Genomic DNA, 17395 nt, shown 5'->3' with positions numbered 1-17395 from the left:
TGGTTCTAAGAGCACTGGTACACCATTGCATTCTATAGACAGTGGTACATGATTGGTTCTAGGTACACCATTGCATTCTATGGACATTAGCACACGATTGTTCCTAAAGGCACGGTTGTTCTATTGCATTCTATAGACATGGTCATGATTCTAGGCTATAGACATTGATATTCAATAGGACTCTATCAACAGTGTACAAGATTGCATTCTATAGAGGTCGATAAATCCTTGTATCCTATGGACATTTTCAGCACTATAGGTATAGGTAGATAACAGCATTCTGCAGAGTAGGGTATATTAATACACTGTACACTCCTGGCAGTGCTCCCCATAAGGCGCTTAACTGTTAGACATGGCTCAAAGAAAATAAAGGCACAATTCCGGCCAAAAGTTCCAATACATCCTATACATTTGTCATGGCTAATATCAAAGCATCCAGTTTCTTCTTTAAATAATGCACACAATATGTTCCAAACATACATACAGTAATAACACAAATGTGACATGAGATAGGGAAATCTCCCATAACCTTTCTGCCACATTATGGGAAACTGTTACAGCAGGAAGACTTTTAACCCTGAGAAATGTCATATCTCCTTGTCCTAATCAGTAGCATCCTATATTTTCAGACTTAACCCACAGAGAATTCCGCAGCAATAATATTGTTCCTCGCATCTTGTGATCATTCCTAGTTATTTACTTGCAGGGGTGGACTGGCCTATAGAGAACTCTGTAGATTTCTTTCCTGTGCACATGGCATCTTGTGATCATTCCCGGTGCTCTACTGGCAGGGGTGGACTGGCCTATAGAGAACTCTGTAGATTTCTTTCCTGTGCACATGGCATCTTGTGATCATTCCCGGTGCTCTACTGGCAGGGGTGGACTGGCCTATAGAGAACTCTGGAGATTTCTTTCCTGTGCACATGGCATCTTGTGATCATTCCGGTGCTCTACTGGCAGGGTTGGACTGCCCTATAGGGAACTCTGGAGATTTCTTCCCCGTGCAGATGGCGTCTTGTGATCATTCCCGGTGCTCTACTGGCAGGGGTGGACTGGCCTATAGAGAACTCTGGAGATTTCTTCCCCGTGCAGATGGCATCTTGTGATCATTCCCGGTGCTCTACTGGCAGGGGTGGACTGGCCTATAGAGAACTCTGGAGATTTCTTTCCTCTGCACATGGCATCTTGTGATCATTCCGGTGCTCTACTGGCAGGGTTGGACTGCCCTATAGGGAACTCTGGAGATTTCTTCCCCGTGCAGATGGCATCTTGTGATCATTACCGGTGCTCTACTGGCAGGGGTGGACTGGCCTATAGAGAACTCTGGAGATTTCTTCCCCGTGCAGATGGCATCTTGTGATCATTCCCGGTGCTCTACTGGCAGGGGTGGACTGGCCTATAGAGAACTCTGGAGATTTCTTTCCCGTGTACATGGCATCTTGTGATCATTCCGGTGCTCTACTGGCAGGGTTGGACTGCCCTATAGGGAACTCTGGAGATTTCTTCACCGTGCAGATGGCATCTTGTGATCATTCCCGGTTTTCTACTTGCAGGGGTGGACTGGTCTATAGAGAACTCTGGAGATTTCTTTCCTGTGCACATGGCATCTTGTGATCATTCCGGTGCTCTACTGGCAGGGTTGGACTGCCCTATAGGTAACTCTGGGGATTTCTTCCCCGTGCAGATGGCATCTTGTGATCATTCCCGGTGCTCTACTGGCAGGGTTGGACTGCCCTATAGGGAACTCTGGAGATTTCTTCCCCGTGCAGATGGCATCTTGTGATCATTCCCGGTGCTCTACTGGCAGGGGTGGACTGGGCTATAGGGAACTCTGGAGATTTCTTTCCTGTGCACATGGCATCTTGTGATCATTCCCGGTGCTCTACTGGCAGGGTTGGACTGCCCTATAGGGAACTCTGGAGATTTCTTCCCCGTGCAGATGGCATCTTGTGATCATTCCCGGTGCTCTACTGGCAGGGCTGGACTGGGCTATGGGGAACTATGGAGATTTCTTTCCCATGCACATGGCATCTTGTGATCATTCCCGGTGCTCTACTGGCAGGGGTGGACTGGTCTATAGGGAACTACAGAGATTTCTTTCCCGTGCAGATGGCATCTTGTGATCATTACTGGTGCTCTACTGGCAGGGGTGGACTGGGCTATAGGGAACTCTGGAGATTTCTTCCCCATGCAGATGGCATCTTCTGATCATTCCCGGTGCTCTACTGGCAGGGGTGGACTGGGCTATCGGGAACGCTGGAGATTTCTTTCCCATGCACATGGCATCTTGTGATCATTCCTGGTGCTCTACTGGCAGGGGTAGACTGGTCTATAGGGAACTACGGAGATTTCTTTCCTGTGCAGATGGCATCTTGTGATCATTCCTGGTGCTCTACTGGCAGGGGTGGACTGGCCTAACGGGAACTCTGGAGATTTGTTCCCCGTGCAGATGGCCTCTTGTGATCAGTCCTGCTGCTCTACTGGCAGGGGTGGACTGGCCTATAGGGAACTCTGGAGATTTCTCGGTAGGACTCTGCACTCTGGGCCTCTTTTGTGTGCTATTTCCACATTTTCTGATAGAAAAAGGGTTGGGCTTGCAGAAAATGAGTAATATGGGGCAACTTTGAAAATTATTTCCAGTGCCTCGTTTAGTTCGCAGTCCATCCCTGTCTACTGGGGGCGTACAAACAAATATATGGCCTTGCGAAAATAGCGATTGGACATATTTTTCCTGCATTAAACATTTTTCCTGCAAATAATGGGAAAGGAAAGTCTTTTAAAAAGTGAAAAATGAAAAGAAGGCAGCATAGCGCCCAGCTGGGAACTACTCTCTACTGTAGAAACCTCAAAATAATTATACAGCTACTGCTAGTACATGTTACATTGTGCCTCTGTGCCTAGAAGTAGAAAAACGCTATTTCTAGGTGCTCATCAAAATAGAATTTTTTATCAGCACACGTTATTTTGAGGCGCCTGGAGTGGCAGAGGGCTCCCACAGGGATCTGGCGTGAAGTATAGACTCCTTTGCTTAACTAGCCAAAGATCCTGGACACATCACTTAACCTCACTTTATCATATATTGCTAAAAAGGGACAGAAATGATGGGTTTTATGTTGTGGGAGGCGTGGTACAGAAATGATGGGTTTTGTGTTGTGGGAGGCGTGGGCGCAACACAACAGGCGATTCTTTTTCACAGGGCGAAGGGGGGACTATTTTGGCATGCTGACCTTAAGCGCCATGTCTAAAACCGGGTTAACGATCTGCACGACAAGCAGGAAACATCATTTATTTGGAATCTTCTCCATTTCAGTCTAGTCTCTATCTTGGTGATGCTGTGACTTTTACCTTTTTCTTCTGCCCGCCAACACCATCAAGGCAGCTAACAATAGGTGTGTACCATTGCAAAGTCCAACCACCACCGGGAAACTGCAGTGCCAGAACTTGTGGTGGGTGCCATTTTAAGGTGGCCGTGGTGTGTGCCAAGCTGCTGTCTTTGCTTTGGTGCAATTTGGTAATGATCATTCACACCTAGTGCCATTGCCAAAGCACTCAGCAGCCTCAGACCTAAGAGAGGAGGAATAGCACGTTTAGTTCCACATGGGAGCACTAATATTGCTCACTGTGGGGGGAACGCAGGGCTGCAGCCATATGGCCCACTTTCAAAATGCATGGTAGACATGTGTGTTGTCAACACGTGTACTGAGACTAGAATAAAGGTTGATAGCGTATTACGTTTTTTAAAAATGGCTGGCGCCGCTCGAACTGTTTCACACTGAGCCAGGGTGACCCTAGGCATGTTTTTCAAAATGGTCGCATATTATCGACTGCAAGTGGATGTCATAAACAAGCCCAAAGCCTCTGAAAATGTGCTACCATTGTTACACTTCGGTATTCAAACGTTGACAAACGCGTCAGAAAACTGATCTGTGATATGCCTTAAGAGTGACGAATAAGAACCGGAAGCTTTAATGCAAATACCTTAGTTCAAAGGGATGTGGTGGCGGGTGAGGAGTGGTGGATGGGAGGGGGAAGGGAGCCTGATAAAGTGGGTTAGAGGAACAGAAAACCATGGCCGCCGTGTCTGGACCCGCGCGAAAGGGGGCCTTGACGCAGAGGCCCGCTGGGAAATCTCGCGATATCCCTGTAGACAATTTCACCCCTGCACACTGAACTGCCACACACCCGCTGCTGCTAGAAAAAGCTTCTCCGTGTGATGACCATGGCAGGATGAAAGGTGGAGCTGATGTCTATAAGAGACAATTATGTGATCTGCAGGTGGGGCGCAGATCGCAGCTGCCCATGCTTAACCCACTAGTGCAACCCCCATTTAACTGGGGATCCACCCAGAACCTCTATGCATTATATACATATAGTAACATATAAGCACCTATGCATGTCTTGCTTTGGAAACATCAGTCTGATCTTAGAAACACTGTGCCCGTTTTACTGATTAGGGTTCGTCTCACAGGGAGATTAAGTCAAGCATTTTGCTTGTTGAGCACTTTAATACCACAGACATTACTTAAAAGCAATTGCATGCACTGTTATGATGGCTGCTGGAGTGCTACTGATCTCAGAGTCTCTTTTTCGAACGGATGCGGGTCATACATTGGGTGTCATGTCCGGTATGGGGGTGTCAGGGCTGGGATGATGGGGTCAAGGCTGCTGTGTGGAATGCATCATCTTCATTTTAAATGGATTGTGAAGTTCCTCACATCTGCTTGCCAATACTAGGTTCATCACATCACCTTTAGAAGTTCTGTTTTCAGCTACTGGTTTTGCAAGAACTGCAGGGCTGAAAACAAGCCATGTCAAAGCTAACATGTCAAAGCTTCTTAGAAAAGGCACTGTCATCATGGCACTACTACCTGGCCACAAGATGGTAAAAGCTCCCAACGTTGTTAGTACCTGGACATGTCATGGCAGAGCTTGGCAAATGCCTATCTGATGCGTATAGAACAGCTAAAGAGGTTGGCATTGCCAAAGCATGTTTTAACAGGAATTCAGTGCAAGGACCAGATGTACGTACACACATAGTGCTCATAAATCAAGTGGTAAAAACCCTGCTCCGAACCTCCTCAGAAGCGGGAGGCCACCATCTTCCCTGCTGGGAATCAGGTAAGTTTTCCCATGTACCTCTTTGCCCTCATCCCCCCATCCCAACCCCAATTTCCACCCTCCCACCCCACATACTTTGCACTTCTTTGTCCCGTGCCAGTACCGGGAAAACTCTGTGTTACCGGCGCAGCTCTGTCACTGAACTGCCATGGAAAGGGAGAAGGGACTACAGTTAAGAAGTGGCAAGCACAATGTGCCGGGATAACAATAGCAAGGAACCCCTAGGTTTCTAACTTGCCTGGGCCATTATCTGGCCTAGTAATGCCCCCGCTCGTTGGGGTTTATTGCATAATTAAGTCATTGCCTTCAAGTGGACTGCTCAGAAATCACAGCTCATAAAGATCCCAGGTGTGTGCGTTTTGGGGGGCAGGGGCAAGTAGTCATTGGGAATTCCTATGAGGACTTAAAAAATAAAAAAATTAAATTGGACTTTTATATTGCGCTTCATGCCCGACTCCAGCCACCAAGCACAGGACCGGGTATTGGACCCGTGCTGCTCAATGTTGTCTGGCTTCCAAGACCAGCACATTGCCCCTGAGCTATCTTTCTGCTAGCATGGCCATAATTAATGGGTGGTTGAAATGCCAAATAACATGCACAGGCAGTCCCTTCGCACGTCCCATTTCTTTTCCATCTTCACCTCCTATGTGAATGGTTTTGGCTTATAGGCATATTGCCACCTAACAGCCAAAACTAACTGGCAGACAACATGATTCACGAGAAGGAAAAGAGTGGCAAGGGCTTGAATCCTTTGTGCAACTCTCCATCCTGCACAGAAAAGCTGGTGATGCCTGGGGTTTCTAAGGGCATCCGCCTGTCTCTACTGGAGAGGTTTCCCTTCTCTGGGAATGGACGTGTCATGCCTGTGCAGATTCCAGGAACGGGGAAGGCTGATGTGGACTAAACAGCCTTTATTGTCAAACGTACTGATACCGCCGTTTTCTGAAAATGGCGGTGTTTTAGGCTCCTTACCCGCCAGTCTCCGCACCGAGCCCTCAATGGGCACATGCGTAGCTATGACCTGTGGACGCCCCTAGTAAAAAAGAAATCCACTTTTTGGATTGTTTTGGGATTGCTTCTGGATTGTTTTCAAGCTGCAGATTTTTTTGGGAGTTATTTTGGATTTTTTGGGGATTTTTTCAAGCAAGGATTTATTTGTCTTGGGTCGGAGGATTTATTTTGGATTTTTACAGACTTGTTTCTCAGTAAAAACAATCCACTAACACTAATTGGTAGGCAGGCATTTCTAAAGGATTTATTTTGGAGTTTTACTGACTTGTTTCTCAGTAAAAACAATCCCCTAACACTAATTGGCTGGAAGGCATTTCTACTGGATTTATTTTGGAGTTTTACTGACTTGTTTCTCAGTAAAAACAATCCACTAACACTAATTGGCAGGCAGTCATTTCTACAGGATTTATTTAGGAGTTTTACTGACTTGTTTCTCAGTAAAAACAATCCACTAACACAAATTGGCAGGCAGCATGTTTACAGGATTTATTTTGGATTTTTTGAAGCAAGGATTGCTTGCTATTAAAGTGGTGGATTTTCTTTTATTTTTTTTTAACTTGTTTCTCAATAAAAACCAATCCAGCAACACTACACATTTTTACTGCATTTGTTTTGGATTATTTTACAAACAAGTATCGATTGTAAGATTTATTTTAGATTTTTTCCAACTTGTATCTCTGTAAAAACAATCCAGTAACATAGACACACATTTTTACTGCATTTACATGTTGGCAACATAATGTCAAACTAGTTTCGACGCTGGTAGCCGTTATTTAGCATTTTAATCTGATTAAACATTTCGCAGAGATTAGGTTTTATTCATTTTGCATTTTATTGGTGCAAATTACAAATCCAACTGCACTTAACTAATTTCTCCATTAGATAATGCCTAGTCGCTAACATTCAGGGTATACCAATTTGCAGCAATGGGTAGAAGGAATGGCTAACACCTCGGTCATACCTCCCATCGCGCCACCTGGCTCGCTGTACCGGGTGGCCGCCTATCTCCTGCCTGCCACCCGGTACAGCTGTACCCCTCCTCTGTGCTCCTCTATATACCACCCCCAGCTGCGTACCTGTTATATTCTTTCCTCTGAAAACTGCTCTGTTATCCATCTGTATTGTTGTATACCTCTGTAAAGCACTCTGCTGTTTCTCGAAGCTTGACCTGCACTTAATAAATTCAATAATAATCAAATAGGATCTAGTCAGACTAAAATTGGTATGCATTAAATTTGAAAGGATGTTTTGATTTAAAACATAAGACCTTACAAATCTCATGTAACAGTTACAGTTCTTTTTATTTAATATTTGTCATTTTCTTTTCATAAAACATATTTGGCAGATGTCAACATTTCTTTTACTTAACATCCTGCACACATTAATAGCACAGTTCTTCTTAAAGCAGTTTTTTTACTCCCCACTTTCATTTAAAAAGCCGTCAGTAGTAGAATGCACAATGAAGTAATGGTGACAACACTTTCTGCCTCATCACGAGTTTGGCGGTAACCCTTACATGCGGCGGCAACGCTATTGCTGCTGCCGCGATTTTGCTGATTTTTGGCCCTATGGGGAATGGGGACTTCCCGAATGGGCCCAATGGGGAATGGGAACTTACTGTTTCAGCCAAACCTGTCATCCGGCACTAATAGCGATGGGGGGTTGGCAGTAACGCTAATAGTCCAGGTGGTAATACCGCCGGGGATACCACCCAACTCGTGATGAGGCCCTTTGTCTTTGCAAGCTGTGTGGATTTCCTTAGCCAATTAAAAGAATCCGCTGCTTCTTAATCTAGGTCATATCGACTTGGCGGTGCATGTCAACACCTTGTTTAGCATGAATATTTTTTAACAGAAAGCCAATCAAATCTTCAAAAATAAAACAATTATTGATATACAGCGGGCCTTTAAAACGTACGCAATCTGTCAGATGGATCAGAAGCAAAGAAGATGGTCTTGAGGTGCTTCCAGAAACAGAGATGGTTCTCCTCAATTTTTTAGAGAGGCAGGGAGGCTGTTAGAGGAAGGCCACAGCCAAAGAAAGAGATTTACCACCAACTCGTTGCTTGGAGAAACAACTGACCCTGTGGGAGTTGGAGGCAGATGAGCGAAGAGCTCGAGAAGGAAGATATTTAGAAACTTGCTAACTGGCCACCTGGTGTATCTCTGAGTCTCACAGGTCCCAGGCACTCCTGCCAGTCCTCTCTCGCATTTGCCACTGGGCCCTTCACCCACTCACCTTCAAGGCACTTAGAAATAACCAGAGAGTGTGGTTCTCTCTGCACTTACCCCAGTCTCCACTGACTGGGTGCACTTGGACCTTCCCCTCCCTGTTACACTCTATGCACTTGCACAATCCAAATGCATATGCCTGAAGATCGTCTGTTCTCCCCTTTCTTCTCCCCTTAATTGCACTTGCAAAACTGCAGAATTGTCGTCAGGCCTATTTGCTGTGTCTCAACCGTTACATGCATTTTACGCACTTACTCTGCTTGTGCAGACTATTATCATCGATTTTCCTCTTGTTCCCACCCTCCTTGAGTGCTTTGAACCACTTTCCTGTGTATAGGCGCTATATAAACAAACAATACAATACCTTAAAGTGATTTACAGCCTGTACTCTCCATGCAGTATGCTTCCACAAATCTCCAGTCGGCCACTGCACATTAATAGCAGGCTCTTTGTTTAAGCAATGTGCCGGCGGCCGTGTGATCGCAACGCCATTAATGCGCATCGCGGGTCCGCGCTATCCCTGCAAGCTGCTGCCTGTGGGATAGTCTGTGCTTATATTGCACCGGCATCGCGGTCCTCGCGCGCACTGCTCGCGGCACTGTTTGTGTGATTGCCTGCATTGCAGCGACTGTGTCCAATCGAGATTCACATTACCGGTAACTCGATCCTGCCACTTCATGCATGGTGAAAAGGATCTTATGAAGTTCAGAAAGTAAACATGTTTCCTGCATAGGGGCTCAAAGGCTTAGCCCACAGTCACCTAGCGCGGTGGGGAGATCTGCAGCAACTGAGGCAGTATTTTCAGTGAATACGTATTTTTCTACATGTGTGGGGGTTGGGGGGCGGCTTCGGAGGGCCTGCGATCTGGAGCAGACAGCGGGGTTGATCTGCTTAGGGGTGGATTTCATTTATTTGCTGAGACGTTAACGGGGAACCCGTGGGGAGGGGGTTTGAGCTCCTTCCATTTTTTACAAATCATTTATGTTAAATTAACAGACCGCGTTTTTTGGTGTGGCAAAAATGCATTTTGCTTTTCGTAAGTTGTTTGCATAATGTTTTTTCTGCCAAACTGTCTCATCACACGACATTCCATCTTAAGTGCACACATTTTTTTTAAACGAACATGCTTTACTGTGCGTGAGATGACTATCTGCCACGGTGATTCTGTACACATCTTCGTTCAATTTGACTCAGATGCATCATATCATCATTTTTTTTGCATATTTCACTAGCTATGTGTTTTTTTAATCTTTTAATCACGTTTTATCTTCATGTAATACCAGTTGAGTGATTGGATTGCAAAGTAACAGGCAGCTCTAAAGGCATCTATTGCTTAACCCCCCGTAACAGGAGGCTTGGCTTGTAATGTGTTGCTCCTACCAATTCTACCTGCATCTATTGCATTAAGCCCCCGTAACATGAGGCATATGGTATAGGATGCAGTATATACAACCAACAAAGAACACAATATATCTATTGGAGCATGTTTAGCCAGGGAAAACAATGGCACGGGCCATGTGGTTTGCAATATATGCTCCTGTGCAAACGAGGACTCAGTATTAAGCGCATATTTCAGTATCTGGGCCTCAATGTCAGCCCGAGTCCCTCCCAGCGCAGTCTTTCAAAGCCTCTTGCCCACTTGCCCAACCGGGCTGTTGTGGCTGAGAGCCATCTTAATCACAGCTTTGCCTTGCAGGCTGCAGCCACGCTTGCTTAGAGTGGAAAACAGTGTGAGGCACGTGTGGGGTACAAACATTATAATGGAGAGAAAGAAATACAGCCAGGGGTTAATAGCCACTGGTTTTCACTAGATGGACAGCCAGAGGGAGCTGAAACACTAAATCCGCACTGAAAAGCTACCAATCCTACTTTGTTAGCAAGTGGCTGATGTGGAGACACCTGTGTTAAAGGGCAACAAGGGAATAGTAACATGAAGGAACAGAAGTGAAGGAGCAAAAGCCAATAATGTGAACATTCTAATTGTCAGAAAAATAAAATGCATTTAAAATTAAAACAAATTATTGTAACATGAGATGTGTGTGTTTTCTCTATGTTTATGGTAGTGTACTACGTTTCTCACTTTTGAGAGCCATCCACACCGTTTGTGGCGTGCGCTTGCTTTTTTCCTGATTATTTTGATGGGAGTCAGCTTGTTTCGGGCTTGTTTCGGAAGGAGATGCAGCTTGTTTTTTCCTTCCGACCTGTAAACACTGGACTCCACCACCACCACACCAGCAGCAATGGCGGCGGCCGAGATTCCAGCGTGGGCCAGGGAATCAAAACGCATGAACACCAAAATAAGGTAAGCAAGGGATGGATGCCCTTCTAGGCTTGCTTCATTCAGAGGCATTTCGCTGCGCATGTTTTTGATTAGGACGCATACAATGTTTGATTTACGAGGAAGACGACCTGCCTCCCACGCCCCCCTCCCCAAAAACAGCATTGTCTGAAAGGCGCGCGTTGGCTGAAAGCTTGAGTACAATGTGAATTACATAAAGCGACTCCCTGCACGTGAGCCGCATTTGTTTTTATGATGTGGAATGCAAAATTTAGGTGAATGGAGAATGGATACAAACAATAGCCCATCACAATGGGAAAGCGCGTGCAGGCAGCAGTTTCACGCTCGGCAGACATGAAGCTGCTTTACACTTTAAGCTGAAAAGTTCACCAATCTGCATGTAGATCGGGCGGCAAAGAGGCTACTTTCCCAATGTTGCTGGGCCCCTCCAGACCCTGGCAAACCACGTAAAACCACTCTCCAAGGATCACTGTGAAATGCTTTGCGCTACTGTGTGTTTTTTAATAAGTTTAAAGGTCTGCTAGGAGTGAAGCACACCTCCTCCAAGTGAAGCCACTGTAAACAGTCTGCGGGGCACACACATTTGTATTGGTATATGCTAGCCAATATGTATACTGCCTTCTCGCCAGTGCTTTTACAGCGCCTGGACCAATTGTGCAAGGGGTGGCGTTTTGGGATTCAGCTGGGAATTTATATGCTGAAAGATTCGGAAGAAAAGAGGTCTGGAAACTTGATAGTTTAAACATTGCTCCCTGGGAATGCTGAATGCATGTTTTAATTTACAGTGTGCACAGAAAGACCTGCAAGACTGCACTAAGTGCATATTACTAGTGCCATTTCACATGCTTTTCACCAGTATGGAAATGGGGTCCTGGAACATTTCATGCACTGTTATAGAGAGCAGATGAGGGTAGTAGTCAGGGCTAAAATAGTCAACTCCCCAGGTCACCCAATAACCGTCGGCCCATGGAGCTTCCATCTACTCACATTTCTCTATGTGCAAATCTGATGATGTGGAAGAGGCCGGGTTTAAAATGTGTTATTGGTGTGGCATAGATGACGTAAGCGGCAGTGCTGCTGAGATTGTCTACTTTGTTGCCGTTCTGATCTTCCTTACAAAATGTACCTCCATCTACTCTAGCAGTAATCTCTGTTCCACCAACCATATGGGTAAAAGATTCACTTGAAGGTGCAGGGATTGTTTTCTGCTCTGTTTCTGTATATTGCCCCGCTGCCTGTCCACCTCCCTCCCTTTGACCTGCTGTCTCTTCTGCTGTCTTGCTCTCTCTCCTGGTGGCTCCTTCTGCGACTCCTGCTGTCTCTTCTACTCTCTCTGTCTACCTGTGCATTTCTGTCTCTTCTGTATTGCTCTACCTCTCTTGGTAGCTTACCCTGTAAGTGACGCCTGCTGTCTCTTCTCCTCTCTCTCTCTGATGCCTGCTGTCTCCTCTGCTCTGTCTCTATCTCCCTGTGACCTGCTGTCTTGCTACGTCTCTCCTGGTGGCTCCTCTTCTACCCTCTCTCTCTCTGTCTTCCTGTGAGTTGCTGTCTCTTCTGTATTGCTCTACCTCTCCTGGTAGCTTACCCTGTGAGTGATGCCTGCTGTCTCATTTTACTTTTCATAAGTTGTATGCATAATGTTTTTTCTGCCAAACTGTCTCATCACACGACATTCCATCTTGAGTGAACAATTTTTTTGTAAACGATCATTATTGTGCGTGAGGTGGCTATCTGCCACAGTGATTGTGTACACGTCTTCGTGTAACTTGACTCGGATGCATCGTTTTTGTGTACATATTTCACCAGCTATGTGTTTTTTGAATCTTTTAATAACGCTTTATCTTCATGTAGTACCAGTTAAGTGATTGGATTGCAAAAGTAACAGGCAGCACTAAATCGTTCAGGAGGTTTGTTTGCATGTATGAAGTAACGAGTGCCCAGATTACAGGATGTCATGTGAGTGCACTGCTTTCCCTATTTTGCCAATCACTGAAGGCTGAAAAGTAGATCCATGCAGGCTTGACATGTGGCCAGCTTTGCACCACACCTGCAGATGAAATGGCCTGCTGTTATCAGTTGAATGGTATCCACTACAGAGTGCAATTTGCTTTCTCACTTTGAGAACATTGAGACATATAATTACTCATTTTGCTATAGCCGGTGAGATAGCTCAGTGAGATAAGCACTGGCTGTAGCGATGTGTGTGATATTGTATGTATATTCGTTTTATATAATGCGCTTAACACATCATTATCATTTGGCCTTGGACATCTACTTGAATTCACAGTGATTTGGTAATATGGGCCTATACACACTGATATTAATGATACATATGGTTATCCATTCTTGTATGAAATGTATATCATATTATGGTGATAGTGTAACCATAGTTTTCGTAGTGTATTTAGGAACAATGCTATGTGCTGCCACTTCTGTTTTGTCAAGAGGTGAAAGGTCGAGTTTTATCGCTTCCCGTGACACAACAGTGTACAGCATTGTTGGTAGAAAGTTTATTATACACATTGCAATCTCTCTGAAGTTTCAAGGTAGTGGGAAGTGAGTTTGGAGTGTGTGATGTGGGTAGAAAGCCATTTCCTGACTGTTTTCTCATATGCAATACTAGAGATTGATCTTGCTGGTGCGCACATTGTTTCGTAATTGATCTCTTGGGCCCCCCTCTTCTCACCTCTCTCTCTCCCCTGTCACATCTGATGAGGTCTCTAGAGAAGCCCTGGTACCTGCTCACCCTGCCACGCACCCAAAACTGCCTCCGGGCCACCCCTTGCACTGGGATACCATACAGTTGCCCCCCCCTCTTTTTCTTCGTGCACTTATCAGACATACCCTGTCTGCCGCCTTAACCCAGCCCTTGCCAGCTGCCCTGCCACTGTTTGTTGCCTTTATTATTTATTTATTTTCTATAATGTATCTGTTTCTACTCTGCTCCGCACTTCCCACCCCCCGCCCCCCTCCATGCACTTTTCCCCTTTCCCTCTTCCATGCACTTGCGCGTTCTCAATGTCACTGGGCCTAGTAAGATTCTTGTTTTTGTTCCCCCGCACCCCCCTTGCTCAAATAGCATGAATTACTAGTTGCTATTTTTCATAAAGTTTATATCGGCGACTAGTTGATATGAAACATCTGTTTTCAAATTTAGAAAACTAATTTGTGCCTTGCATTGGGTATTTAACATTTGGGTGTCTTTCAGACCACCAATACCGTTCAGTACTTGGGAAGAGAGGAGTTGGAGTTTATTACTGACGACTTGCGTGGCAATGACAGGGGGCACATTTGTGCCTTTTTTGATACTGTAGAACTGGACCACGACGGAAAAGATGCGATTATGAAAAAGGATTACTCTGGAACAATTGTATTGTCGGGTGGTAAGTTATTGTGAGTCACTAGTTGATACTATGTCGGCCATCTGAATCTCTCGTAGCTTCTCAAAGTGTATTTCAATAATGTAAGAGGTATTTGTTAAGAATCATATAGGAATGTTTATGATTTGATTTGTGTAGCGCACCACCACCATTATTACAGTCCACGTGCACCAGGACTTAAATGGCGCAGGAATAGCCCATTGTGAACAAAACGCTGAACATGAAGACATGAGCAGTGTCTTGAGGGGGGAGCATGGAATCGTCATTTGGAGATCAGGGACAACGGAAAAGGTTGATCGGCCCCCGATAGACAAAGATGACAATATGGTGGAAAGATTACATTGTAATCTTGGTAATTGTCATTAGAATGTATACTGTATTAAAATGTGTAATATTAATATTTGTGCTATTATTTCAGCGTGATGGGACACAGTGGATTCCCGTCAGCAGGTAGCAGTTGTGCACTGCTTGGAACTGGCCCTTCAGTGGATAAAGAGGAGACGGACGGGAGCCACAGAAAAAGTTTTCCCCGATCTAAGTCCCAACCCTGGTCCATCAAAAGCATCAGAGGTAAGTAAGTGCCATTAGAGTTAAACAAAAGTTGGTTTGTGCCCCTATGAAATAAATAAATGGATTTTTCTCTATCCAAATACCATTGGTTGTAGGCTTCTGTGTGTCTCCACCCAAATCTGAAACATTCCTATGAGGCCATAGGGCTTCTAGACAAATGTCAAAAGGGTGGGAAAAGGTAGCTGAAATACTGTGGCTCATGTTTTCACCGGTTATCGTCCAATACTCATTATATGCCTACATGCAACATGTCCATTACTTAAGACCCGTTATGCTGCCAATGTCATATAGTGGTGTCCTAATTTTTATTTAATTTTTAATTTTTTAGATAGTTATAAAAGCAAGCACATAGTTAAATTCGCAAAAGCAAGCACATAGTTAAATTCCCATAGTTACTTAAATATTCCCATAGGTTCCCATAGGTATACGCGATCGACATTAGTTGGCCTGGGAGCCAAATGTAGCTCCAGGTAGGCATTGCTTGTATGGCTCCTTTACCAATGCACTGTACATGGGGGAAACGTGACATTGGTCATTTCTTCACAATATACCAATTATGCAAATAAATGGGAAACAACTACGGAAATGACATGCTTTGATCAGATTGACAGCTTTGAGAAATGTAGTAATTTTTCATTTTTTGTGTACACAGAGAAAAATACCCCTTGTGACAGATGGGACATGCAGGTTTGCAGATGTGTTAGTGAACCCAGTGAAGTTGAGGGAGATTGTGGTAACTGCCAGAAAATCACAGACCGCCAACCCAGCACGTTACCTACAGAATAAGCTGCTGGATCTTTTGTTCACAAAAGAAGAACTGATGGCAGCAAAGGGGAGGTTAACACTGGATCGTCATCGACAGGACGCTATACAAGGTACATAAATGGAATTACTAAAGCACATTAGAGGGAATACAGTAAACATCGTCTATGCTTTATTTCTCACAGCCATGTGTCAACCAAAAAGTACTTTGCTTGCTATTTTCAAACTTCTTACACATGTTTTTTTGGCATTTCAGAATTTATCCATGTTATGGCTTTCCATTACTCTCTGCAGCCGAGTACAGAAAAGCCCTCCAAAACAAAATTGGGAACTACCGGATTAAGAAGAAGGAGCCAAACCTCGTCTTTTCTCACTTGCTCCCTGGGCTGGGCCCCACCGGACTCACTTGCTCCCTGGGCTGGGCCCCACCGGACTCACTTGCTCCCTGGGCTGGGCCCCACCTGACTCACTTGCTCCCTGGGCTGGGCCCCACCGGACTCGCTTGGTCCCTGGGCTGGGCCCCACCGGACTCGCTTGGTCCCTGGGCTGGGCCCCCACCGGACTCGCTTGGTCCCTGGGCTGGGCCCCCACCGGACTCGCTTGGTCCCTGGGCTGGGCCCCCACCGGACTCGCTTGGTCCCTGGGCTGGGCCCCCACCGGACTCGCTTGGTCCCTGGGCTGGGCCCCCACCGGACTCGCTTGGTCCCTGGGCTGGGCCCCCACCGGACTCGCTTGGTCCCTGGGCTGGGCCCCCACCTGACTCGCTTGGTCCCTGGGCTGGGCCCCCACCTGACTCGCTTGGTCCCTGGGCTGGGCCCCCACCTGACTCGCTTGGTCCCTGGGCTGGGCCCCCACCGGACTCGCTTGGTCCCTGGGCTGGGCCCCCACCGGACTCGCTTGGTCCCTGGGCTGGGCCCCCACCGGACTCGCTTGGTCCCTGGGCTGGGCCCCCACCGGACTCGCTTGGTCCCTGGGCTGGGCCCCCACCGGACTCGCTTGGTCCCTGGGCTGGGCCCCCACCGGACTCGTTTGACTTTCTGGACTGGTTCTGGGTCCTCTCACCCATTTTTTAATTGTAAAGCACCCATGTTTTGGATTGCTACAGTCGTGTTTTTGTGCTATGTACACAGTGTCCGATTGAATCTCTGGCTCTTTTTAATAAATATAGTGGTGAAAAAAAATGTTGCTTCTTTTTAAATATAGTTTTACAAAGGTAGCGGGCGCCCCTCTCTCGCAAGAACAGACATGATAACCTGTTCAGTGGTTATTAACCACTTGAGAGTTCGCAGCCACTGCTTTTACTCACTGTGCCTTTCACAGATGGGAAATATCCATTTGCATATCAGTCTTTGTCCTGCCCAGGGGCAGTCCAGCACCGAAATACAATGGCAATTCCAATCTGAACGAGAGTACCACCAGCAACCCCATACACGTGTTTCACCCTTGTTGGGGATCATCAGTGAGGTGAAGCTGATGCCTCTCTAAGCACAGTGAGAGGGAGACCACGTCTGGTTGCCCCCAGGAGACCTAGGGTTACCAATCCCAGGTTCCTTACAAATTGTTTTACAAAGGTAGCGGGCGCCCCTCTCTCGCAAGAACAGACATGATAACCTGTTCAGTGGTTATTAACCACTTGAGAGTTCGCAGCCACTGCTTTTACTCACTGTGCCTTTCACAGATGGGAAATATCCATTTGCATATCAGTCTTTGTCCTGCCCAGGGGCAGTCCAGCACCGAAATACAATGGCAATTCCAATCTGAACGAGAGTACCACCAGCAACCCCATACACGTGTTTCACCCTTGTTGGGGATCATCAGTGAGGTGAAGCTGATGCCTCTCTAAGCACAGTGAGAGGGAGACCACGTCTGGTTGCCCCCAGGAGACCTAGGGTTACCAATCCCAGGTTGATGATCCCCAACAAGGGTGAAACACGTGTATGGGGTTGCTGGTGGTACTCTCGTTCAGATTGGAGTTGCCATTGTATTTCGGTGCTGGACTGCCCCTGGGCAGGACAAAGACTGAT

General features: G+C 46.1%; 1 protein-coding gene across 2 annotated transcripts; it reads left to right on the top strand.

Moving 5' to 3' along the window:
• Nucleotides 1–7571: 7571 nt before the first annotated feature.
• On the top strand, nucleotides 7572–16552 carry LOC138525931 (uncharacterized). 2 transcript variants are annotated; one of them, XM_069636221.1, is made up of 5 exons: nucleotides 7572–10662; nucleotides 13868–14042; nucleotides 14473–14609; nucleotides 15262–15484; nucleotides 15628–16552. In XM_069636221.1, the coding sequence occupies exons 1-5, from the start codon at nucleotides 10537–10539 to the stop codon at nucleotides 15834–15836; spliced, it is 870 nt and encodes a 289-aa protein (XP_069492322.1). In that variant the 5' UTR covers nucleotides 7572–10536; the 3' UTR covers nucleotides 15837–16552. The 2 variants fall into 2 exon arrangements, 1 of the variants encoding a protein (XP_069492322.1); XR_011283457.1 differs by having other exon boundaries at nucleotides 7578–10662; nucleotides 14458–14609.
• Nucleotides 16553–17395: the final 843 nt, after the last annotated feature.

This window comes from Ambystoma mexicanum, chromosome 1q, assembly GCF_040938575.1.
Source record: "Ambystoma mexicanum isolate Mex_15411 chromosome 1q, UKY_AmexF1_1, whole genome shotgun sequence".
Classification (NCBI taxonomy): domain Eukaryota; kingdom Metazoa; phylum Chordata; class Amphibia; order Caudata; family Ambystomatidae; genus Ambystoma; species Ambystoma mexicanum.
This window is presented reverse-complemented; position numbering and strand designations above follow the sequence as displayed.